The sequence below is a fragment of the Sebastes fasciatus genome, chromosome 2, assembly GCF_043250625.1.
Source record: "Sebastes fasciatus isolate fSebFas1 chromosome 2, fSebFas1.pri, whole genome shotgun sequence".
Lineage (NCBI taxonomy): Eukaryota > Metazoa > Chordata > Actinopteri > Perciformes > Sebastidae > Sebastes > Sebastes fasciatus.
The window spans coordinates 38,078,955-38,106,326 of NC_133796.1; the positions used below are offsets into that span (position 1 = coordinate 38,078,955).

The 27,372-nt window shown below is 42.1% G+C and overlaps 1 protein-coding gene across 3 annotated transcripts in view; it reads left to right on the forward strand.

Moving 5' to 3' along the window:
• lrp4 (low density lipoprotein receptor-related protein 4) overlaps nucleotides 1–27,372 on the forward strand; it is a 150,865-nt gene that overhangs the window by 63,144 nt on the left and 60,349 nt on the right. For all 3 annotated transcript variants that reach the window (XM_074622818.1, XM_074622827.1, XM_074622837.1), the window contains exons 2-3: nucleotides 778–924; nucleotides 26,616–26,732. In XM_074622818.1, coding sequence (XP_074478919.1) covers nucleotides 778–924; nucleotides 26,616–26,732 — 264 coding nt within the window. The remainder of the gene's footprint in view (nucleotides 1–777; nucleotides 925–26,615; nucleotides 26,733–27,372) is intronic.

Sequence of the window (27,372 nt, forward strand, 5' to 3'; positions counted from 1 at the left end):
GTTGAATCACATGTTTTCTGATCTAAAGCAGCCCACAAAAAACTGACTGGGAGGTCTTAGTTCACAGTTTGTGGGTTGGTAGGAACTCCAGATAACTAGATGGATGTGCACAAGCACCGAAAAAGTCAGTTTTTCATGATATGTCCCTTTTAAGGAGGACGAATATATCATATCATAGTAAAAAAAAAAAAAAAAAAAAAAAAAGCAATAACTCACATGGGTAAAGTCAATTTTAATATTCCACTGGATTTCTGGTAGAGCTGACCGTCGCCATGGTAATCAACCTCAGAATCAGTATTCGAATGCTTCGTTTTAGTTTTTTTTAAATATATACATATATATATATATATGTATATATGTAATAATAATGTATAAATCCCCAAATAGCCCACGAAATAAGGAATAATCCAACAACATTATTCATTATTCATCATTAATTATTATCAGTTATTCTCAGACGGATATCACTGTTTGTTGTGTGCAGAGGTGTGTGTGTGTGTACAGTAGTGTGGCAGCGGCGCTGTACTGAAGCTTTGAATACCTTCGAATATTTACTCACCGAAGCTTCGAAGCCCAAAAAATGGTATTCGGGACAGCCCGAATTTTCTGGGTTTTGTCCCGGGAACACACAGAACTACCAGTGATGAGTAACTGATGAGAAAATGAGCCAGATATGTATAACTTGCAGAATCACTACTTGCTTATTATATGAATTCCAGTAACAAAACAAGGTCAGTAAGCATCATCTCTAACCTTCTCTTACCTCTCTGTGTTCAGGAGTCCAGGGCAGCGCTGAGTGCTCGTGTGGGAGGAACCACTTCACGTGTGCGGTCAGTGCGTTCGGGGAGTGTACCTGCATCCCGGCTCAGTGGCAGTGTGACGGAGACAACGACTGCGGGGACCACAGCGACGAGGACGGATGCAGTGAGTTGGCAATCCTCGTCTTACTATGTTGTCCTCCTCTCTCTCTCTCCTTCTCTCTTTGCTTCTATCTCACCCTGACTTACCTTACTTAAGATTTATTGACTCTGAAATTCAGAGTCTGAATTGGTCCAATTTGAAACTCGATCAAACAGAATCCCGTTTACCGGCTCTGACGTGATCCATGCGTCTGCTCTTAGTTTACTTTGTCTCCGTGATCAAGTAGAAATCGATGAATGCCCCGTTGGTGATGCCGATGAAGTTGGACAGAGAGTTCTGTTTTTCTAAAAGATTGTAATACAAACTTTTGTCTCTGATTTCAAAACATTTGTCGGAACTGATTAGAGAACCCGGCGTAGGATTTGTCGGCTTTTTATTGGAGGTTACTAAAAGGTACTTTTTTAAATTTTAACTTTCTTTGATTAATGTAAACATATTTTTTTTCATTTTTTCTTTTCATATAGAAGTAGACAAACCCCTACACAAGCATCTGTACAAGATGTTAGTCTAAAATAGTCTTAAAATCTTTAAAAAAAAGAGTCTGATCAAAAAATAAGTACATAAGATTACAAATCTGACCAGACGTTTGATATTAACTTTCAGTACATGACAGTTTTTTGGGACTCTACAGACACATTTTGGTCAGTACCAAACCAGTGTTAAGGTTGGATACTCAGACTGCTGTATTTAAAATTTTGATACAAATATTTATATATGTATATTTAATTTGTACTAATGCAATTTTGGTTTTAAAGATATTCTGTAATTTAAAAAAAATTCAAACTGGAAGTTGCAGGTTGAATTAGCTTGCAAATGTGGTTCTAAAGAATAGTAGGTCTGCAACTAATGATTATTTTCATTGTTGATTAATCTGTTAATTATTTTCTTGATTAAATGATTAGTTGTTTGGTCTATAACATGTCAGAAAATGGTGAAAAATGTCAATCAGTGTTTCTCAAATCCCAAGATGACATTCTCAAATGTCTTGTTTTGTCCACAACTCAAAGATATTCAGTTTACTGTCATAGAGGAGTAAAGAAACCAGAAAAAATTCACATTTAAGAAGCTGGAATTTTGACTTTTTCCCTTAAAAATTACTCCGACTGATTAATCAATTATCAAAATAGTTAGTGATTAATTTAATAGTTGACAACTAATCAATCAATCATTGCAGCTCTAAAGAAAATCTCCCCTTGAGCAATGCCTTAAAGTCCCAACACTCAGTCAAGACTGGTTGTGTTTGGCAGCTCTCTGCTGCAAATTTGAGTAAAAGCAGGACTTCTGAATTTCGCCAGAAAGGTACAAGTGTGCTCAGGCAGAGTTTTCCTGCAACTAGTCCAGAATAGTAAGAAAAAATATAAGTGGGTCCATATGGATCCCATCATCACCCAGTGAAACAGTGAATGGGTCACTGGTCCAGGCGGGGTAGTATTTCTGATGCAGCGGCAGAGCGAGGCGCTCTGCGTGGTGTGTGCCCCGTGCACAAATATGCTTGAGTGACTTCTGGCACCAGACGGCGTTTGGCTGGAGGGGAAGTCTTGGCAGCGGAGCCAGACAGGAGTATTTTTCCTGCAGAGCATGTCAGTTTGTCAAGTGGAGGAGATCTTCACCGCTCCTCTTTTACACTTGGATGTGAAATGTCAGTGTGAGGGTCTTTCTTTTCCCCCGCTCACTCGTAGAGCAGAAAAGCAGATGCCGTCCCCTTTGTTTGACACTTCCTAAGCCTCTCTGAGAGGTGTGCAGTTGTGTTTGTGTGTGTGTTGACGCTCTGTCTCCAACCCATCAGTCTTCCTCTGTCACATTAAGCTAGTTAGGGGTTGGGAGAGAGGATGCTAAGTGTTATTGATCTCTGGCCAGTTGAATGTTCAGCGAGGCCTGATCGCCGCATATCGATCTGCGCTGCGTTACTTATTTAAGGAGACACATGGAAGCAGCTGACAGATATCAGAGCATCGAGCTGGACCTTCCCTAATCCATTAGTACGGTCTGATCGATCCTCTGCTCCACCGCTACGCAGCCGGACGCTCGCCCTGTTGGACTCACTCCAGTTAATCTTGTTACCACGGAGCTCATTTCAGACATTCAGACATTACAGTACTTAATATTTACTGTTTTCTTGTGAAATGATGGATACTTTAGATCTTGAGGCCTCTGAAAATCTTTCTAATTGAACCAGCAATGAAGGAAAAATCACTCTTTAAGCTTTTGGACTTCTCCGAGCTCAAATCTAAACTACACGCTGTGATGAGGGATTGCAAATAGAAGTTGATTTGTTTTAAAGGGATAGGGATCAGGTCGTCATACAACCCCGCTTCAAAACACCCAAACTGTCCCTTTAAGGGGGCACAAACCAAAAAGGGTGGGAACTGGGTTGGGTTATAGACTGTATCAATAGAGTGCTACAGGAATGAGTCCTAAAACAGGGAAATGAGTTAGCATTTTAGCACTTCCGAACACCAGCTTAAGAGATTTTAACGTTTTGTTCTACGACATAAAATACATCAATAAATCCCCCACTCATGAATTTTGAAGCCTTTTAAGGTGGTTGATAACAATTGGCGAAATTAAACTACTAACCGTCATCACGCCAACTCGTCCGCCTTTATGGCCTCGCTGTGTATACTCGCGCTCATGCGACCGCGGTGTAGTTCGTTTATAGTCTAACGTTAGCTTTTTACTTCTGGTGATTGCATTCACACTTCAAAAATCATAAAAGCCGCGTTCATTTGTGAGGATTATCTTGCTGAACCAAATGTGTAAGTATCATAAACGTTTGCCACAGAGCTTATTTTCTGCAACAATCCAAAACTCAATGGAAAAATCCCATTGGCTTTTTGTCGAGGGAACCGGGGGCGATGCTAACTTCCTGGTTGGCCTACAAAAACACGTCATCCCTGGAGCACTCGATTAATCACCTATTGATTCGGTGTGTACACACCTTTGTAACTCCAAACATCAGGTGAGAGTAAATCCAGCAGAGAGCTGTCAGAGTTGAATAGTTCCCGACTGGAACTGGAAGATTGATTTCCTCAGGTAACGGACTTTGTTAGTGTCATGTGTGTTTGGAAATTGAATGCCATTCTGTGTGTGTTTGTGTGTCACTGAGGCCCACGTGACTCATTACACTGATTGAATTAGGCAATTCGGATCGTAAAACGGTGGAGTGAAATTTTATGGTTTTTAACGACGTCTTTCAAACACGACGATGAATTGAATTTACGGAGGCACAGATTCAGTGCATGGCGGAGAGAGAGTCAAACGTTTGTGACCGTGAGAAGGCCGAATCACAATGAACACACACACACAGATGAACACAGAGGAATATCTCTTTTTCTGCAGAATTGAAGCAGTGTGTAGCTTGTGGCATCCAGACTTTGTTTGAGCTTTAACGTATTTATCATTTGTACCAATTTAACAATTTCTAGAGAAAGCGACAATTGTCCTGAATCACAATGGAGGAATGTGTGTGTGTGTGTTTGTGAAACTCAGGAGTGGAGGCAAAGTGGCCCACTGTGGCTATGAAGCTATCCGTGTAAACTTCTGATCTAATTACGATGTGGGAATCATGTGGAAATCGTGTAGTGCAGATGTGGCTGTTCTGTGTGCGGTGTGTGTGTTCTCACGTGTGTGTGTGTGTGTGTGTGTCGTGAGCTTGCGTTCCCTCGTATAAAGTTTCATAGCTGCACAGAGACCAGAGAGGGAGTGGAGAAGAGTTGATGAGGGACTGAGAAGAACATGCAGGGAATTCTCTTTGTACAGCCGTGTGTGTGTGTTTGAGTGAAGGATAGAGCATGTGGTGTTGTGAATGTCAGTGTAGGAACTCTATCGAACTCAGAAGGAGTTGTTGGTGTGTGACGGTGAGGAGGGAATGGCCTTTACAGCCGGCCGCTCTCTTCCTCACCTCGCATGTAACATCTGTCTGTTTGTAGCGGACCACGCTGGGTAGAAGGTGATCATAAATGTACTCATTTAAAAATCACTCATTAACTTAAAGGCAGAAGGAATTCTTAAAAAAATGATACATAGACTCATACAAAAAGAATCCCTCTCAATCATCACTTCTGACCCACTAGAAGTGTGTGGCGGTGTGTTTCTATAAAAACGTAGCGACCAGGTGCTAGATCGTAAGCAAGCATCCAAGAGGAAGCTACAAAAATGGCGGACATAGTGCCAAAAAATGCAAATACAGCGAGTAGGGATGTCACGAGAACCGATACTTTGGTACCAAATCGACGCCAGAATTCTGAATACGTGACAAATTATTGTTTTTCTACAGTACCGCAGGTACCTCAGGTACCGTCAGAGCTCGAGACTAACGTCCCATGTGTTTGGGACGCGGTAAACTCACTATCGACGTGTCCAGGGGACGCACCCTATTTCTTTTCCTGATAATGCTTCATTGTGAACAACAAAGTTATGTTAAAATCGGCAGGACGAGATCTACTTAATGTTAGCCGTTTGCTCAGTTATTTAGCCGGACGGTGCTACTTACCGGCTGCTAAGAGCTAACGTTAACTAGCTCTCATTCTACCGAATTCAACACGGAGATGCCATTGATTTACAATACGATGCGTTCAGGCTCTATTCAGTAAAAATTTGTATTTGGCGAAGGTGTCATGATGTGCTCAAATGTAATCTTGTAAAATGTAGTTTTTGGTGAGAAACTTGAAAAGATCCAGTTGTTTGAAGATGTTTTCACAGCAATATAAAATAGATAATAGAGAGGGAATTATGACCCATTTAACTTACCTAACAAAAAACAGTATGCCAACGGAAATAAAGAAGTGTCTGTTGAAGTACATGGGATTTATTGTTTTACTTTTGTTTTTTTCCGTGGTATCGAATTGGTTATTGAGAATCATGGTATTTCACTGGTATTGGTATCAACTACTACATTTCTGGTATCGTGACATTGCTAATAGTGAGGCGAAACGCCAAGCAGACGAAGCTCGTTCCAGAACAACAATGAATCTTGGGTTGGCTTTCACCCGTTGGCGAGCATCCTAACCCTAACCGCTGTCGGGGGGCGTGAGCTTCTGGTGTCGTTGAGCCGGGGTGCCAACTGTGAATGTTGTGTTTACAAACCGCAACTGACAAATCCTACTCATTGTGCCTTTAACGGACCATGCCGGTGTGTTTTACAAGTTTTATCTCCCTTTATGCCCGTATCTACAATTCCTGCATTCATTATATTTTTTTAAATGACAGTACAGTTTTACATTTCTGGTGTTTTATTCCTACAGTTCCAGGCAGCCATCGGTTTCAATTCATTTCCATGGTATGAACTATGAAAATCAACATACCCTCTTGAACCTTGCTTTTGTTGTAAAGTCCTTCACTATCTGAATTATTTTTGTCAATGTTACGTTATTGTTTTGATGGAAATACAGTTCAAGAGCAGGTTGATTGAGAAGTGCATTGCTTTGGGGTGATTTTGAATAAATATAGCCAAATAAACATGGCTGTATAGCAGATGTCCTCTGAGTTAAATCTAAGACAGAAGATGTGGCGTCACTGGATGCACAGATGATCTTCGTTAGCCGCAGTGCACAAAAGAGGTAGAAAAACAGATTAGATTACTTTACATCTTTGTATTGCCCTACTGAAGACGATAGCGGTATCTTTGCCTCGCTAGTGGAAGAGCGGGAAGGAGCACGTTACAGGGTCACACATCTCAAGGACAGGACTCTAATTAGCCCTGATGCAATTTAATGAAGACATAACTCACGGACGTTTCATCAAATTAATAACACCCCTTTTTCCTCATTGATCCAGCTGTCTGAGCTCAGGAAGCGTACACAGCTCCGGGTGGCGCACGGACACAATAACACACTTTGGCTATGTTTGATTGTAAGGCCGAATGTATGAGCTGTGAGAGACTCATGACACGAAGCGCTGCTCCATTAGAGGGCTACATGTTTATGTTCTTGGCAGTCGGCTCCACGTTCATAAACCCTCATAAGGAGAAGGAAAGGTTACACTCTGCCTTTATGAATCTGGTTCCTATGGAAATGGCAGCAAAGTGTTCATTGTTTCCCTCCAGTCAATGGAGGGAAATTGGAGTGAAAAGTGACTGAAAAGGGAGAAGGACAGAGAAAGTGAGGAAAAGGAAGATTCTTCATGTTGTGGTCACTCGGTGCTTTCAGCTAAACCTCTTACTGCTCTCTTCACAATCCAGCCTCTACCTCACTGAAGCTCTTCTATCTAAGAATCAGGTTTTTATTGTAAAGAAACACAACAAGTGTAATGTTATTATTGTGGGGGGGGTGGGAACCACGGTATCACGGTCCCGCCCACGATCCGAGCACAGCCGCAGATTGCTAGCAGAAGCCACCAAGCTGCTCAACGTATTCTCAATCAACGGTTCGTATGATATCTTCCGAAAAAGTTTTGTTTTCTTATGAATGTCCAGCAACACGGGTCAATTTTCGCTTGTTACATGCATACAGTCTTTTCAAAATAAACTTCCGTCTTCACAGGAAACAACATTCTTAGGTTCAGGCAGTAAAACGACTTAGTTCTGTTTTGGAAAATATCAACTCGGTTAGGTTTAGGCAACACAACTACTTAGTCAGGTTTAAGAAAAGATTGTGGTTTGGCTTAAAATAACTCCGGAGGTGGCGTAACTTAAGAACGGAACTAACGTGGCAAATAATCAACGCTGACTTCTGGTTTCAAACGGGACACGAATGCTCCAATGTGGTGATCGCTGCTCTTTATATTTCCATGATCCACGATTACGTGAATTATTACGTGATATATCCGAATTACAGTGCTTTACTTTTCGTAGGTATAGCTACGAACGGTGTATGAGACCAGCCTGAGCTGCTACATTAGCACCACGGTAGCCATTTGGCTAGAAGGACACAACAACTTACCATAATACCTCTATAACTCATTCATGATCAAACTGACACATGTTCCGTTACACAGACTCGTGACGGTTAATGGAAAGTTAAAGTCACATCTCCTCTCTCGTACATTTCCCGAGCCTCCGGCCGCGCAACTACTTCACTCAGAGCAGCTGTCAATCACAGCTGCCAATCATGACGTCCCACCCCCTTTTTTATAGCATCAAATAACTAATTAAAACCAAACTTCATCAGAAAAATGAACACTTGAACAAACATCAGCGTGATTAAGAACTACCTAAAATGACAAAGTGACGTGTACTTTGAGTTTTTAGTTTGGCCCATGTCCCATCTGCTAACACGGAGGGGGCAGGATTTATGATCTATACTTGTGTATATACAGTATATGAGACGTTTTGGCTTCACTTTTGGGGAGCCGTCATGTCGTCCATCTTTTTATACGGTCTATGGTTATAACCTGTTGATCTCATTCATTCTCTGATTTATAGTTTCTCTTATAACTTGTGATTTATTACTCTTTGACATGCTTTTGTTTTGATATGTCTTGACTTCAGTTCCAAGTGTCATGTTTAAGAAGTCTCAAAGGACATGCTTTTTTTCTCCCCCGTTAAAAATCTGGATGTTATTTTTGTAGTTTTGGCCGTCAGTCCAACTACATTTACATTTTTTGTACGTGCAGTTGATCCACGATGCACCCAGAACAGATACACTTAAAGGCCAACAGTCTAATTGAGTCTGACTTATGTTTTCTTTTTCTTCTCTCATATCTTATCTGCTTCTCAGTTTTCCTGATCCCTCCTTCCGTTTCAAGGCAATAAGATTTATTAACACACTGATATAAGATGTTCATAACAACAGTAACCACAGCAGATAAGGCTCGATAACCTTGGAAGACTTATACATCTTCTGTTACTTCACCAGGCGTCTCCTCCCACTTCCTCCTCCTCCTCCTCCTCCTCCTCCTCCTCCCCCGTTTTTTTATATCATCCTTCAAGTTATTCCTCTCTCTGTGTTCCACTTACATTGAAGGAAGCAGGACGTGAGCACACACACACACACACACACACACCCACACACACACATACACACACATGCATGCATGGGCACACTGTTGGAGTCCTGCTGAGTTGAAAGCAGCTGAGGTTGTGAAAGAGTAAATGCTTTGGGCCAGAGTGAGGAGACAGAGCTGCAGAGGAGATACATGTAGGTGTGTGTGCGTGTGTGTGTGTGTGTGTGTGTGTGTGTGTTATTTAGGTGGATGTGAGATGAAATGGAAGAGGAAAATCTGTGTTGTGCGTGATTGAAAGCGCTGCATGAGGTTTGGCTTCCTCTGCTGTCGGCTCACACAAGCCTGTGAGGTTTGGGAAATGGGTGTATAAACTCAACACACACACACACACACACACACACACACACACACACACACACACACACATGCACACTTATAAGAACCCTCTATTGGATGTATTTCAGGATATCTGTGAGGTATAACGGGGCCTCCCGGTGGTGTCATATTTACCATATTTATGAGAAGAATCCATTTGAACGATGCTGATGTTTTAAAATTTTTTTCCGAAGCCTGTGATTGGAAGTTACTTTTCACCAAACTACATATATGTATTTTGTTGCTCCGTCTGTAACATGATGTTGAAATGCAAGAAACACAGAATCGTTCACCAGTTCTGAAAAGGGACCTATAGGCAAAGTCTGCTTTTGTTGTCAGTTGCCTAGCAACAGTGTTCTCACAATTTTAAAACGATTCAACGCCAAGCATAATGTGTACTTGACTTCCCATTTGGAAATCACAACCTCTCGAGTTCTTTTTAGAAGCGAGCCTCAGTGTTAAAATGAATGTTTTTTTGAATCCAAGTCCTTCAAAGGTATTAAAGGGCCAGTGTGAAACATTTAGGGGGATATATAGGCAGAATTTGAATATAATATTAATAATGTGTATGTTTTCTTTAGTGTATAATCCCCTGAAAATAAGAATTTGTTGTGTTTTTGTTACCTTAAAATGAGCCGTTTCTATCTACATAGGGAGCGGGTCATCTCTCCACGGAGTCCGCCATGTTACTACAGTAGCCTAGAACGGACAAACAAAACTGTTCACTTTACCTCTCTCTCTCTCTTGCTTCACCACTCACTTCCCACAAACACACACACTACACTCTAAGCAGTCTGCTCTTACAACAACTGGCTCTAGGGAGGGCCATTATTGTTTTCACGTTGGCCACCGTAGCAATCCATCACGTCAGGAACACAGAATCAGTTGTAATCTCAACCTCACTGCTAGATCCTACACACTGTTCCTTTAAGGCACGGTGACACATGCACAAAATTAACATTTGCCTCCCGTTCACTTCCATTCCATGCGAGAGAAGGGGCGAAAAAAACATTTGCTCCCTGTGGCGTAGCAAATCGGCATCTTTGCGAGTTAAACTGGTGAACCTTCCGGCAAATCGCGGGGTGACCAGGCGATGGTCACTCGCCTGCATTCGCGCATTTGTGACCGTGCCTTTACATTGTGTTGAATGCTGTTTTCTTCAGACTATGTTTAGAAGAATTCAGCATGGAGTTGATTGTACAATATGCTTCTTATTTGCTATTGAAACACAGTTGGACTTAACATAATAACGTTTCTGGTGTATTCAATCATAAACAGCTTTTAAAAACCTCAATTATGTCATAATGTCAGAATTTCATGATTGTTAACTAGGCTGCAAACGTGGTGGAATGTCCTGATTCTCATGATTATCCGACACGTTCGATTTTTTTCCGACAGGAATCTAAACTCTAAATTTAAGACGACTCTAATCTCCAAATGTCGCTCTTTTTTCAGACTGTGTCTGTTGCAAAGTCTTTTAAGGGTGAGTTAGGCTTTTGAAAGGCTTAAAATGTGTTTTTGGCTTAATAGACTTAAGTCTAATCTTGACCTTTAACCCTCGATCAAACTTGAAACTATAGCCCCCCTGAACAAAACAAGTGAGGAATGACCGCAGCAGCGTCCTTGCTCCAAAACTCTTAAACTCTAACTGCTTCTCACAAGGGCATTGATACAAACTCACACACACACACACATATAAACCACCAAAAAATAAGAAATACCCCCTCCGTCCTCTAATCTACCGCTCTCTGCAGTCTGAGCCAATCAGAGAGAAGCTGTGACCGCGGGAGCTCAGCTGATCCGAAAGCAGGAGCGGAGAAGATTAGGACCCCATTCCCTCCTTCTCTATGTGTCAGTTTCTCTCTCCGTCCCTTCATCTTTTTCCTCCCTCCTTACCTCCCTCTGTCTCTGCATCCTTCTCCTCTCTGCCCTCTGACCACAGGAAACCTGCTACCCCAGCTCCCTTCTCTTTTTACCCAAGGCCTTCTCATTTATTTCCTCCCTATGTGGTTGAGTTTGTTCCCCTCGCTTAGTTCGTCTGTCTTCCTGTCTCTTTCTTCTTGTCTTTCTGTCTCAGGATATGACCGTAGTTGTTTGGACACATTAGCATAATCCTCCTCCTCCTCCTCTTTCTTCATCCCCCTTCCTCCAAATGCTCGCTCTGTCCTCTGTCCTCCGCCTCCTGCCTAAATATTTACTCCCTGCTCAGTAAAGGAGGGTTTATGCTTGTTTGAGTAGGTTTTAAATGTGTTCTGTGTGTAATTAAACACAACCGAGGTGATGGGTTAAGGTTTAAAAGTGCTATGTGGAACATTATTATTATGTACTACATACTGTAGATGTAGGCCTGTCATGATTACGTTATCAACTTATCATGCGATATATGAACAAAAAATGTAATTGCAAGTGGGGAACATTGGTTGGCATGCTACATGTTGGAAGTGATTATTCTTATTCTTATCTGTTCTTCCTGGAATGTCTTTCATCTGGCAAAAACGTTGCATTTCCAAGACAACCCTGTGTTGTTTTGCTGGAGACTGATACGGCTCTGTGCGCTCGTATAATGTGCACGTGCCTGGTTTTTATGTGCACGGGTTTTGAGATTAATTAAATGCTATACACACAGTATGTAGCGGTGCACAGCACATGATGCGTGTGTACGTATATGTAGCGGCGTAGAACATTACATAACAATCCATTTAGCTGTTACGTTGTTCCAAAAATGAAGCGGCCTATAGCTGATTATTTTAAAAAGCAAAATGAGGAGAGAGCGGAATAGACTGTTGGGGAGGGAGAGACAACGAGAGGTTCCGACTTACTCCTCTTCATAACTGGCCGCGATGCGAGCATCGGATTGTTTCAGTTTTTCCCAATGGAGATTTCCTAACCTGCCCCGTGTCCTAACCTGCAACGTGTCACTTGTTTGAAAAACTGCTCACCCTGGCTCTATTTATGCAAAGTTTTGTGTGCCTCCAACCTATTTCCATTGGTTAAAATCAACCTTTATAGTAACTGACAGTTAATCAATATCACATCGCTAGTAGTATATCTGGACTAGGGATGTTAATAATCAATCGTTTAACCGACATTAAGAATTTTAACCGATTTAATGCTATCGGTTAAACGGTTCAAATATATTCTAAAGATTAATTAAAAAGCCGAGCAAAACTCAGAGGAGCAGCTTGTCACTTAAAGGAGAATAGCTGGTCCACCTTAACAGCCCACCTTAAGAGAATCTGAGACGGTGTTGTTGCTAACGCCGGGGCAAACCGCCTTCACTTTTATCAGCGGGCGGCTGGCAAGACACAGCAGCTTGGCTTGGGTCTTGAGGAGTTGTAGCATTTATTCACTGGTAAATACACTTACCGCTACTGCTACGTTCACAGCTATAACGCCACCGACAACCCGGCACTCACCGCCGCCACACACACACACACACATGGTCTGTTGGACACTCGCTCCCCGGGTTGACAAGAGTACACCGTCGTCACACACTCGCTAAAGTTACGCCGTGCTCGTTGAGTACGTCAGGCAGACAAACAGCTGACAACCTCGCAACGTTAAATGGTGCGGTGGAGACTTACTGGGACAATACACACAGCGTCATGGCTGCTACAGTAACTCTCCTGACGGGTGACCTGGGGACTCAGTTGTGCTCATACCCCGCAGCTGGCGATAAACGATGGATTTAACCTGTTTGTGCATCGGCTTATCGTTGCAGCTAGGCGGTTTGTTAGCACTAAAAATAGCACCTAATCTTGTCGATTAACAGTTAATAATCGGTTAACGAGCGTTGGCTAAAAAAAAAATAATTCTAAATTAGCATACCTAATCTGGACAATTTGTTGTGCTCCATTTGCCACAGTTCGTGGTCTCTGTATGTTATGAAGAGGTGTGATGCCACTGATGATCAAAGTGCAGGCAGAGAGAGACCCACTGAGCCATGCTGTACCAAAACCTGAGAAAGTTTGAAAAGTTAGTCTGGAGCCTTGGAAATCAATAAGGATCTTAAACATTGAACAGGACTGAGGTGGATATAGTGAATTAAGCAACTGCATCATTTTCGTTACCATCATGCGACCTCTCCTCCACAGATCAGAAAGGTAAAATATATAACCTACAGCTGCTGCAGTTTGGCTGCATTTTTGGGAGGGAGAGTGCAACTAAAGTGGATAAAGCTGTGATTTACATGAAGAAAGTGGCAGCTAGAGAGGATGTATTTTACCTGTAAGAATTAATCAGCCACTAACTGCTGAGTGTGTCAAGCTCTTTTGCTTTTAGCGTTGCTTTCCTTCATCTCTTCATCACTGTAATTTATAATGATGTAACCTACAATACTTCATTTGGATTTCTCGACAGCCAGACAAAATAAACAGTTTGCAGACATCACCTCGGGCTCTGAGGACTTGTGGTAGGCACTCGTCATTGTGCTCGACATTTAATAGGCTAAATAACTAATGGGCTAATTGAAAATAATGATTGATGGATGTATTAGTTGCAGCCCTGACCAGAACTTTGGTGACTTGTTGATCATCATCACTCACAATGAGAACAACAGGTTAACTGTTGATGTCTGAAGTAGACAAATGCATTCATCTAATGTCACATAACCAGACAGACAACCGCAGCTGTGTTTGCTTTGGGTGAATCAGTTTTGTGTGCCAGTGTGTTTATTACCTGCCTGAACTCTTCTCAAACTGCCTTATTATCTAAAATCAAAGCTGCACTGACACACAGAGTCAACGTCTTTGATCCAGAGTGAGATATCTCGACAACTTGCTGGGCAGATTATCGGAAGATTTGATATGAATATCCGTAATCACCCAAGAGAATGCTGATTTTGGTGATACTGATATTTAATCAAACCACAATTTCCACTTGTACACAAAATATATAGAAATGTCAAGGAATGGAATTCATTTATTTTATTTTATACATCAGACCGGCAGTACGTCATCCAGAGTAGGCTCGCGTGACCACACCTCCTTTTAGTGGGAAAACAATCCCGTGTCCAGAGATGGCAACAGAGCAAACAGAAGAAAGTTGAAACATGTCTCCAAACTTTTACTTCAAACAAACCGGTAATAGTAATAACGCTATGCCGAAGAGTTGCAGTGTAGTTAGTTGCACCAACAATAACTCCCAAAAACACTGATCTCCGATTTGTTCCCCTGTCGTGTCCTAAAAAAGATCTAATAGAGGGGCTTTATGGCTCCAAGCTATAGACCAGACCAGCATGGCGTCATCGCCGAGGCTGCGCTCCTGTTTGGGGGGAAAGAAACTCGCCGTCACAGGAGAGAAAATGATGAAAAGCTGTTGTGTAGCGGGTTAACCGAGGCTTTCACACTGAGATCTGAGGCCCATACGATACGTGAATATTCACTGTCAGTGTGGTAAATTGCTAAATGATGCTAGTGACAGTGACTAGCATGGCTAGCTAAAGTTAGCTTGAGTGGGAGGCTGCTGCAGTGATACAGGCATACATTAACGTTATAGCAGAATCAGACTGTCGTCTCCGACTAAATCTCAGCCTATAGATCAAACAGTTGGCTGTTAACACGTTGGTTATTTACAGACAACACTTAGCCTAATGTGATGCAATCAGATATGTAGAGATGTCTGGATGAGCAATATCTAGCCACTGTGTTGGACGGGGTAAGACTGAAGGGACATGACGGCGATTAACCCTAATTTATGACAGTATCGTGAACGCTCAGGTTCAGGCAAGATCACAAAATAAAACATCAGACGTGTGTAAAACAAACGTTTGGCGAACAAGAGATGAATGCATACAAACATGTCAAAATTACAAACCAAAGATACGTCAAATGGCGTTGGAGTCTGGGGGATCTTTGGTTGTCTTTCCTCCGAAAGGGGGCGTGGCCTTGACTTTTTGCGAAGTACCCGTATGTGCCGGTCTGATGTATATTCATTTAGTGAGTTTTCCTACAGGATATCACATGCATTTCCTCCACTCTTTTTCACATTCTGACCTCTTTTGAGACAGTTTCCTTTTGCTGTCGATCTGTTTTCAAGCCCTCTATTTGACTATTAATCCTCTTGCTTTACACATGCACAACTAATTATCCTGGCCAGTAAGCGGTCAAGTAGGCCAAGCATAATCTACGTAAAGAGATGATTTAGCTGCTGCACGTGGGTGTCCAAAGGATAGGCAAGGTAACATTGGAGAAATTAGAACTTCATTCAGCCAGTGACAGATAATCATAATAGTCTTATAATGTCATCATTAGACCCCAGCAGAGTATCTCCCGTCATTCAGCCTCTTAAGAACTAAATGTGTGGGTTGAATGGATGACAGAGTGTTCCTCGCTGGTGTCAAGCACTCAGCGGAGATTTGTCATGGCAACAAGCAAATGTTTCTGCATTAATCTGCCTTGATGGACAGTAAAATGTCTTGTGACGATGTCTGCAGTTCATTCAGTACGAGTACTGTATGCTTAAGTACGGTTCTGATGTAGTTAAACCCCTCTACATTTCAGAGGGAAATATTATCCACTTACTACTTCACAAAACAGAGAGTGATAAAAAGTTAAAGATGGATAAACAGTGTGTGGTCCGAGGTGTTGGGTTTGATACACCAGACTATGATTAACGCTTATTAATGAGGTGATAAAGATTGACGCCAGACTCAGAAAGCTAGTAAAAGTGATTCTGCAGTGATTTTTCTGAATGCAGAGCGGCGTTGCGGCGGCTGTGCACGGCGAGGCAGGAGGTCTGTTTACTGTAGAGGTGGAGGAGGGTGGAGAGAGCCCATCACACAGGCCACACCGCCGGACGCATTGCCAAGAAAAACTCCGCTGGCAGCAGCGCCACTCCACTCTGACGGACTGAAATATGCGCTGGCTACCGACCAGAGCTGCCTCGAATCAGATAAGCCGCCTCTGTTGGGACCGACTATGAGAGGCAAATAAAGAGCGAGCAGAGCAGGAGGGACTGAGACGGATGAGAGGAACAGAGGGGATTAGTTTGAGTTGGAGAATGGTGTTTTAGGCAGGACAAGGGAGATGCTTTTAAAATCTGAAAAAGAACTATTGAATTGTCGTGCACAGACTGCACCTGTTTTGGTTTTAAAATTGGGAAAGAAATGAAAAAAACAGGAGGAGAATTGAGGAAATCCGAGAGAAGTGAAGAGAGAAAAGTGGAAACCAGAGAACGAAGGCAGACAAATGTTTGGAGCTTCAGAGGAGAATCTCTTTACATGCAAGAACACGAATAATTTGGGTGCAGAGTGTCAAAGGTATAACAGAGTTATCCCATACCGATAACAGTATCGGAATCACCTCCGATACAGTCTACAAAGCTGGATCAGGTATCCACGAGTATACGTGATTCATGCACCGATCCAATATCACATTACAGCTCAGTCTCACGGCCTGTTCACTGGAAGAAAGCGTCAGTGTCACGTTTTTGTGTCGCAGAGACATGAATATCACACACCTGCACAAAGGTGCAGTGTTTTGTAGTGACGGTTTGTCATGTGTTGTATAGTCATGGAAGTCTAACTTCAGAGCTAGTTACGTAGTATATAAAGTGAGAAAGACGTATACTTATGGTGGGCAGGTCCAACAAACACAGGACTTTCAAATGGGAGACCTGTGTTAGAGACCGGTGTTTTGTTTTGCAAGTTACATTAGTGACGTTTGTCACGTGCTGTATAGTGACAGAAGTCTAACTTAAGAGCTAGTTACCTAATATATAAAGTGAGAAAGACGTATACTTATGGTGGGCGGGTCCAACAAACACAGGACTTTCAAATGGGTTAGAGACCAGTGTTTTGTTTGCAAGTGAGTTTGTCACGTGTTGTATAGTGATGGAAGTCTAACTTAAGAGCTAGTTATGCAATATATAAAGTGAGAAAGAGTTATACTTATGGTGGGCGGAGACCGGTGTTTTGTTTTGCAAGTGACATTTGTCACATGTTTTGTAGTGACAGTTGTCATGTGACATTTGTCACATGTTTCCAATTCTGATATCACGTTGTTTCCGTAAAGCTTTTACTTAGTTGACGTACTTATTTTAAGCCCAGCCATGATGTTTTACCTTAACCTAACTAAGTGGTTTTCTTGCCTGATCCTAAGTCAGTGGCTTTGTTGCCCCCTGCTGGTACTGCACTTTAATACAGGCGTGTGATATTTACGTCTCTGCGAGGCAAAACGTGACACTGACACGCTATCTTCTGGTGGACAGGCGGGTCTGTTACATGCTTTGGTGTGATATCGGGTTGCACATGATCATATCATGATCATGTGCTAGCGGAGAGTGTAACGTTAGCCAGAGCTAGCAAAATGTCAGGAATTTGGCAATATTTTACACTGGAAAATCTGTCAGACTAGATGATAACAGAAAGTTCTATGGCATTCATTCTCTGCATGCACTGGTATCGGATTGGTACTCGGTATCAACCGATACGCAAGTTCAGGTATCGGGAAGGAAAAACTGGTATCGGAACATCGCTAGTATACAATGAGAGAAGGAATGAGAGACAGTTGTGGGATTATTCTGCCTTTGGCCCATTTTAACACAGAGACATTTTGTTCAAGTCAAAGTAAGATTTTATATTGTAACCACCTAGATTGTATAGTTGTAGGCAAGTCTCTGGACTTGTTGTATCTGTCTGAAGTCTGTATTGGTCAGTGATGTTTAGGGCATGTGTAGGGCATGACTTCTCATGTTGAATACCTGCTGCATCTGTTGCTGAAGGAACATGTCATCAGTTTTCAACCTTATCTCTGTGTATTCTTTGTGTTGTAAAATACCTGTGTACACCCTTACACTTCTGTCTGTATCTCTTAAAAAGTCTGTGTTTATACCACATCCTGCTGCTGGTGATGCAGTCATGAACCAAAAGGCAGCACGAAAAGCTCAAGGTGACCTTCAGCAACTTCTCACAGTTTTATCTAAGTTTGAAACAAAAAATAAAAAACGGTATTCTGATGTGACAGCGCACCAAGGGGCTTCCTCCAGGTTAGGGGTGTTTAGAAAGAAAACTTTAATATAAAAACAAACGTATTAGGAAAAAAGAGAAATGTAGCAACTCCCAAGAATGAGACGCACCAACTGCTGTTCAAAAATAAATTAGAAAAAAAAGTAAGAGGCCGTTTCAGTAAAAGTATTTTTAGTATTTTTACACATAAATTGTTCTTCTTGGAGTTGCTGCTTTTCCCTCTCATGGGATGATTTTTTTATGTATTATTTTTGAGACATGTTTTTACCATCTCTGGCAGCACCACCAAGGTGCTTTTTTGCCAACACAGTTTACCCTCAACTGCTGCAGCGGAGCTCAGTCATGCAGGTGTGTGTTGGTCTGTGCGTAATGGCTGGTTGATGTCAAACACGGAGTCAGAATAATGAAAACAGACGCAGACCACCAGTGTGAATAAATGTTTCCAGTGGAGACGACAGTAATCTGGAGGTGAACCGACCTCTTCTGGACTGAAAGAGAAAACCTTTATTAAAGCTCCTCGGGATGAAATATTCTCGTTAGACTTGCAGACTCTCTGGAGTCCACATCTGTTTTTCAGTGAGACACAGCGTCCTCTCTCTCTCACTCTCTCTCCCTCTATCGCATCTGTCCATCCTCCCATCCGTTGAGCCGGTGTGATAAGCACTGTTTAGGCAGATATATTGGTCCCATTAGAGCCACTTGATTCAGCTGCTCTACAGCAAAGGGGAGGCCATTAACTCCGCTGCTCAAGGCCACTTAAAGACGCACACATACATCTTCTTAAAGACCTGGGACACACACACACACACACACACACACACACACACACACACACACACACATGACACAGCAGCAATAAGCATGCAAAATCCATAGGGCTCATTATTTTCAGAAAATGATGATTAAAAAAGAAAACTTGGATATACCAATGTTTATTTTGAAACAGATAAAGAAAAAACACTTACACACAAAAATTCACTAGCTTTTTTTCTTAAACTTAGTTAAATGGCTTCTGGCAACTAATCAACAGCTCAAGTTTTTCAGGGTTGTTTATTGAGGACTACGATGATCAGCGGTTTCTTACAGCAGAAAACACATCAACTCTTGAGTATGGGAGAACAAAAAATGTTGAAAAATCCTTTTAAACCAATCTGTTCCTGTCAAAAACAAATCCAGGTGTTCATATATGACGGACTTTAAAGGGCTTATTCACCTAAAAATACACGTTTTCTCACGTACCTCTAGGGATATCCAGCCACGCAGATCGCTTTGCGCCCCATTACAATGAAGGTGAATGGACTGAAGTTTGCGGCGCTCGCACAGCAAGAAAGCTACATTAAAGGGACAGTCCCGATTTTTTGAAGTGGGGTTGTATGAGGTACTTATCCATAGTCAGTGTATTACCTACAGTAGATGACGGTCAGCACGCCACCAGTTTGGAGAAACAGACAGGAGTACCAGCACGGGAGCAGAGGAATGTACTGCTGTGAACGGGGGCAGCACAAAACATTCGTTCATTAAGTGTACGATATATGTTTAGAGTATTTTCACTACTTTACCTTGCCTTTGCATTTTAACTTGGTGACCTCAAACTAACCAAAGTCACACAATAACGCAAACAATCTAACCGATCGAGGCAGCGGTAGACCAGCAACTCCCGTGTTCTACGAGGTAAAATTGCTGTTTTTGTCAATGGAGTCTGGTGGCTTTGAAGAGAACATGGATAAGTTTCACTTTCAGTTCAGTTTCCCGTCGGAAAGGGCTGTCTGACCGCAAGGTAAAGGGATGAAAATATTGTAAATATAGCATACTCTTAAACTGATATTGATTTTTTTGGAGTTTTCTAAAATACGTTTTGCTGCTGCCCCCCGTCCACAGCAGGACATCGCTTTGCTCCCATGCTGGTACTCCTGTCTGTTTCTCCAAACTGGGGACGTGCCGACCGTCATCTACTGTAGATAATACACTGACTATAGATAAGTACCTCATACAACCCTACCTGAAGTTCAAACTATCCAAACAATCACTTAAAAAAAAACTCAACAGCAACATCTCTTTCCAGAAACAGCATCCGTGTAACCGTGTAATAATTCAGACTCACTACACATATTCCATCAGGTCCATTATATTGGGGTCGAGGCAGAAATCTCACAGCAGGACAGAGGAGTCTGCACGCCTAACAAGTATACTTCATCCAAGGAGCTTTAATAAAGGTTTTCTCTTTCAGTCCAAAGCAGGTCGGTTCACCCAAAGGTTACCCTTGTGTACTGGAAACATTTATGGTGATCTGGGCATCTGTGTGCATGTTTGACATTAGTAGACTGCTACACACAAACACACCAACTTTTGTATGACAGTCTTAAAGCAACTTAAACAAACACTATCCGTATGACTGTATACCACAAGAGGTGAAATAAAACAAATGAATAAAAGAGGATAAAATGTTTGTTTTTTCTCATAATTTGGGCGAATCAACTCTTTAACCCTTTAAAAACGGACGCCGCGGGAGATCATTGTTTGCATGATCCGCTTTAAATCGATCTAAAAAAAACAAAACGTAACAGCTAAAGCATTCATTAACTATGCAGGGGAAAATTAAGGCTTCTGTCTTTCGCGTCGCACGTTGTATGCTCGTGATGGTGTCATTATGTTATGTTATGGGTGGTGTAATACGCAGTGACAACGCGCGGTAGCGCCAATGTATTGCCCCGTAATGGCCACGGGAGATCGCTGTTTGCGTATTCCTGTTTAAATCGATGTAAAATAAAAACTATAATAGCTAGAGCATTAATTTTTTTGCAGTAGAAAGCCAAGGCAAAGCCAAATATTGTCCAGAAACCCTCACAGGTACTGCATTTAGCATAAAAAATATACTCAAATCATAACATGGCAAACTGCAGCCCAACAGGCAACAACAGCTGTCAATGTGTCAGTGTGCTGACTTGACTATGACTTGCCCCAAACGGCATATGATTATCATAAAGTGGGCATGTCTGTAAAGGGGAGACTCGTGGGTACCCATAGAACCAATTATTGACTTTAACTTAGGTTGTACAGATTTTAGGAATATGCAGCATTTGAATATACTCTAAGAAATGACATCGCAATAAGCAAAGACACCAATGTAGGCACAGACGGACCATCTCCATTGCAGAGTTCAAAGGGTTAAAAATGAACTCACCGCTCACTGAAGACTGAGTGAGCAGCTCTATGGTCCATACAGACAGGCCTTCACTGTGTGTGTGTGTGTGTGTGTGTGTGTGTGTGTGTGTGTGTGTGTGTGTGTGTGTGTGTGTGTGTGTGTGTGTGTGTGTGTGTGTGTGTGTGTGTGTGTGTGTGTGTGTGTGTGTGTGTGGGAATGACCTGTCGAATGCAAGTGGGAGTTCTGTAGGTTGGATGAGAAAAGCCCGTTGGTGAAGGTCAGGGTTTGTGTGAATGAACTAGTCAAACAGGTAGTTATGCAAACTTTGAAGCAAATTTCCAAAAGTTGGATGCATGAGTATCATCTACTACGGTTGTGTGAATATGCTCAAGAGGATGTGACAGTATTACATAATTAATGGCGCACCACCGGGGCAGGAAACGGACCAGAATGCAACGTGTTGTGCATCTGTCGTCAGAAGCCTGTGAAATGTGGCACCGTCTTTGATGCGGTTCTGCTGTGGCACAATTCTGTCAGCGCTCTCACCGCCTTTTTCTTAACTGGGGAAAATATCTACATCGTCAATGTTGTCGTCAGCTTAAGTGAGCGCACTAGACCCCCCCTCTTTTCCTTTTGAGGTGGAAAAGCATTCTGAGAAATAGAGTGCTGCAGGAATGAGTCCTAAAACCCGGAAATTAATTAGCATTTTAGCACTTCTGGTTCCCTCGTCTGGAAGTCAATGGGTTTTTAAGTTAGATGCCTGAAATAAGGTCTGTGGTTAACACAAGCTGAAGAGATTTTATTGTTTTGTTCTACAATATAAAATACGTCAGTAAATATAGTGAATTTTGAAGCTTTTATGTGTCTTAAAAAAGGTGGTTGCTAACAAGTGGCTAAATGAGACTACTTCAACGTAATCGCGCCGACTCGTCCTCCTTTACAGCCTCGTTGTGTATACTTGTGGTCATATGACTGTGGTGCGGTTCGTTTATAGCCTATGGTTAGCTGTTTTTGGGCTGCAAAAATTATAAAAGTGGTGTTCATTTGTAGAGATTATCCTGCTGATGTATCATAAATGTGTGTTTGCCAAAGTATTGCCAAATAGCTGACATTTTCCTCGCTCTGACTACCGTTACGTTACCCTCTCCACTAGCACCGCATTGTTGTTGTTTGCTACCGTGATGTGACAAACTACCTGCGATCGGTTCTTCTTCGCTGCTCTAAAACAGTATTGGCAGCCATGATACATCCAGGGCGACGGCACAGTGAAGTTTGCTGTTTTGGAGCGGCGAAGAAGAATTAATATCTGTTTAAACAAGTAGATTTAATTTTCTGGGTTGATAAATGATGGTTTAACCGATCAAATTTGATACCCGATCCCGAATTTTGGGCAGTATCAGGACGTATTTCCAATTCTGGTATCCGTATCGGAACGAATCTATGATTTTCTGCAATAATCCAAAACTCAATGGAAAAATCCGGTTGGCTTTTTGTCGAGGGTGCCACGGCGGTGCTAACTTCCTGGTTGGCCAACAAAACTACATCATCCCTGGAGAACTCTGTGTAGGAATGAGGCAGGTGGACGGAAAGTAGAAAACATCATATAATGATTCCTAGGGGTGTGAGAAAATATAAAAAATATTGAGTATCGCAATATTATGTTTTGTGATACTGTATCGATTCTCAAAAACAATATAGATTTTTAATTATACATGCAAAGATTAACTCAGTCAATACCTTTCTTTCAAAGATATGCATCCTCTCAAAGTAGTGCTCTGATGTTGGATGTTACAGGGACTGTGATTTGACTTTGACTTTTTTACCAACTTTATGCATATGATGGTGTGTTCTTTATAGGCAAATCTAATTTTAGTTTTCCTAAAATTAGATAAAAAATTTTTTTTTTAATATATCGTCATGCAATATATCGCAACATATTGAATCGTAACCCCTGTATAATGATACGTATTGTATCGGCAGATTCTTGCCAATACGCAGCCCTAATGATTCCTGGAATGCAACAAACAACACAAAGTGGACAAAGCTAATGTTAGGAAGGCTCTTGCGAGCGTGTTAATTAATGTGTGTGTGTGTGTGTGTGTGTGTGTGTGTGTGTGCGTGCGTGCGTCAGCCTCAGAGGAATGCAGCGGTAGCAACAAGAGCAGTGCTGAGCTGAGCACAATCTGTGTGATAAGAGAGATCAAAGCGCCCAGAGACCTCATCAACCTTCCCAGCATGCTCCCCTGCTGATCCACCTGATACTCTAGTATACAGGCCCCATCTATACGACGCGTCCTTGCGTGTGTGCATATGAGTAAGAGAGCGAGTGGAGTATTTATTTGCATACAATTTGCCTCCCTCCCAATTTGTGTGCCTAAACAATTCTGCACCGAGTGTGTTTATTTAGCCCGAGCAGCGACGGTTTGCTTATGTCTGCATGTGTGTGTGTGTGTGTGTGTGTCAACGCCGCGCTCTCTTCCTCTTCTGATAAGCTGAATTATTTATTGAAATGTTGAGAAGCAGCATTTTTCCACTCTTGACGGTTGAGGCCATGAATCTGCTGACGTCCAGTCGGAAAAGCATCCAAAAATGCTTCAAAAACTGCTTCAGTTTGACAAAGAGCGGTTTGTAGACGGTGTGCAGGCGTCAGGACTCCACTGACAGACTCTCTGGATGTTTCACTAATGGACCACCACGAAATTTACTTCCAGCTTATTGCAGCAGTTCTGGCAAATATTGGACTCAGACGTTATTTCGTTTAGGCTGAGCTTTGTACCTTTTGAAAGTGAATCATGTCAACTGAGAGGGATTTTTATCTGTTAAACTTATAGGAACACACGAGTAGCTTTCGGATGTTTTATGGGAATCTTTAATCATTTTGCAATTAGATTTTTGACTCTTGGAGCCAACTTTCAATCAAAGTTGTATTTTTTAAAGTCTTGGGCTGCAACTAGTGATTATTTTCATAGTTTATTAGTCTGTTGATTGTTTTTCTAGCCAATTGAACTTTCCCATGGCCCGAGTCGACACATCACCTTTTTTGTTTGACCCGTAGTTTAACACCCAAATATATTCAGTTTTACTATCAAAGACTAAAGAAAACACAGATATTTAGGTTTTAGAAGCTAAACTATATGAACATCTTTACATGTGCATACTGTACATAGTCATCCAGTCCATGTATATCCATCCAGTATTTATTTCTTTGCACTATTTGTATTGTTTACAACTTCCAGAACACTTGACTTGTATATAGCCATTTTATTTGTATTATTGTATTCTTATTTTATTGTGGTCATTATTGTTCCTACCTGTTATTTCTATTATGTGTAAGTACATTTCACCCCTTATTACACCACTTATTACACGACTATGTAGTAAAGAAAATTTATTTTATTGCTTCCGCTAATAAAAAATAGTCCATTCGACATGGTTGGAGAGCGACTTCATTCTCTGCTCAGGTAGACATTACTCCTCTATATCTTTACATAGACAATAGTTGTTTGTTGCTATGTTAATGCTCTGGATATCATATAGAGCAGTGGTTCTCAACTAGGGTCCGGAGACCCTCGGAGAACAGTGATTATTTTGGTCAGAGGTTTCACTTCCTTTATAGCTGCCAACTATATAGAATTATGGTCTTAATCATATCTAATCTAACAACCAAAATCTTTTCAGATGGCGGTCCTCGAAGCAAAATCTTATCAAAAGGGGGGTCCGCGACCTAATGTGTCTCAATGTAGGGGTCCATGACACGACAAGGGTTGAGAACCCCTGGTGTGGAGCACCTTTAAACAGTGGCAAAAATGTAAAGGTGGTCATTTTCTTTCTGTAATGGAGAATCACCCGTCTCTAGCACATCTCTAAGTTGATTTTGACATAATGTTGAACTGAAACCAGTGGCTGCCTGTGAGGAAGGAAATAAAGAAACTGAAGGTATGATGTAAATAATTGTTTGCATAAATGTATTATATATGCAAATTTAGCTCAACTGCCAGTATGGTGGTTTAATTTAGACAGAAAGAGAGGTCATCAGAAGGTGAAGAGAATAAGGGGTTCTGTTTGCTTATGTCTATCTATCTCTCTCTCTCTGAATAATGTAATATCCATTCAGGGGTATGTGGGTCAGTGGGGCTTTACTTCCCCTGGAGACCAGAGCCACACCCTGACACACACACACTCACACACGCACACACACACTCACACACGCTTACTTAATTCACTCACTGAGCCCCGACTTGTCCGCCTGTCTGCCTCGCTGGTTAACTCGCCGCGTGACGTCATACATTTTTCATAAAGTCTGCTTTGCTCGGTCAATATTTCATATCTGGTATCGACAGGCGGGTGAGAGTCGACCCTGAGTAGTCTCTCCCTCCCTTCCCTCCTCTCCTCCTCTCCTCCTCCCTCCATCCCTCTCTGGCCCGTAATTAAATTAGCTCTGTCTGCGGATGACAAAGGGCCAGTCATTCGGGCTCTGCTTAGATAGCGAGTAGCTGCACTTAGAGCGGATATGAAGTTAAGGAGGAATGCGCTGAGCTGAGCTGAGCTGAGCTCGGTGCTGCTCTCCAGGTCTCAGGGTGAGAAGGTGGGAGAGAGAAGAGGAGGACGTCCACTAAGGCTCAGGCTCTGGATGAGCTGAGACCAGACAGCATTTAAACTGTGTCTGTAAAACTCTGACCTTTCCTGACCTTTACTGCAGCCTGCTGCCATACAGGAGTGATGACTGTGAGCTGTGGGTCAAAGCTTCATCACCGTGTTGGATTGACATCGCATCTGATCCGGTGTACTTACTTTTAGTTCAGTTCTTGATAAGGGTTTTCATCATCATATAAAGCGTTGAAATAATCCCAACTTTTTCAATCGATGCAGTATGGCTGTGTAGGTGTTTTATTTTGACTCATCTCATGCAGAATTAAAGAGTAACTTCCAGAGACTAGACTTCGGGAAACTCTTGGAATCCGGCCGTGATCAGGGCAAAATGTTATCTCACATCGCGATGTCTGTCACACATCATATATTAACTATGTTAATCATTAACATATATTAATGATTAAATGTCACTCAGGGCAACATTACGGTATCATACATGATAGGAACATCATGTATCATAACATACAAATATGAAACCAGCAGGGAAATACAGAATAAAGCAAAAGGAAAAGTGACATTAAAAGTCGAAAATACTAACAGAAAAGCACCAAAAGTCATATTTGGTGTATTTCTTGAAAACAACCGCTAGCTCTCCTCTCCTCTCCTTTCAGCCTCACAGTTTGTCTGTTTGTTTGTTTGCTCCTGCTGACAGACTTGTTGTCTGGCCTTGTTTGTTCGCAGTGCTTCCCACCTGCTCGCCGCTGGACTTCCACTGTGACAACGGCAAATGTATCCGTCGCTCCTGGGTGTGTGACGGAGACAACGACTGCGAGGACGACTCCGACGAACTGGACTGTCGTAAGTAGTACACCTCCCCTCTCTCTCTCTCTCTCATCAACACAAACATACAAACAAACATTGGCAGTCACGCTGATATGTGTCGTCACAAACACACTCTGGACGTACTCTTACAGGCCCAGGGGGGGGCGATGAGTTATTAAAGTGGACAGATGTTGGAGGCAGCCATGTGCAATGAGGTGTTTGTTTGGAGTCTGAAGGAGGCTGTCACACACACACACACACACACACACACACACACACACAAGGTCAGCACTCCCACGGTCACCACACAGGACACTCTGACCTTTGCCCTCAGTTTATCCTGTTCTTTTTTGGATCTGTGGACTTATCTGTGTGTGTGTGTGTGTGTGTGTGTGTTTGCATGAGTGTGTGTTCGACTCAAAATACCCCTCAGCTGCTTGCCAGGCAGAATGTGGCCTGCAGCGGGTGAAGTAAGGAGAGTGTCTATTTCTGCAGTCGTATTTATGCATGTATGCATCGCTGCCTGGTGGGTTGGTGTGTGTGTGTGCGTGTGCGTGTGCGTGTGTGTGTTTGTGCTACTGTATTTCTATCTTTGTGAGGACCATGTTAAGTTTGATAGTGACCACAGTTTTGGAACGGGAGACCCTTTTGTCTGTTCCTGTTTTCTTCAAAGGGC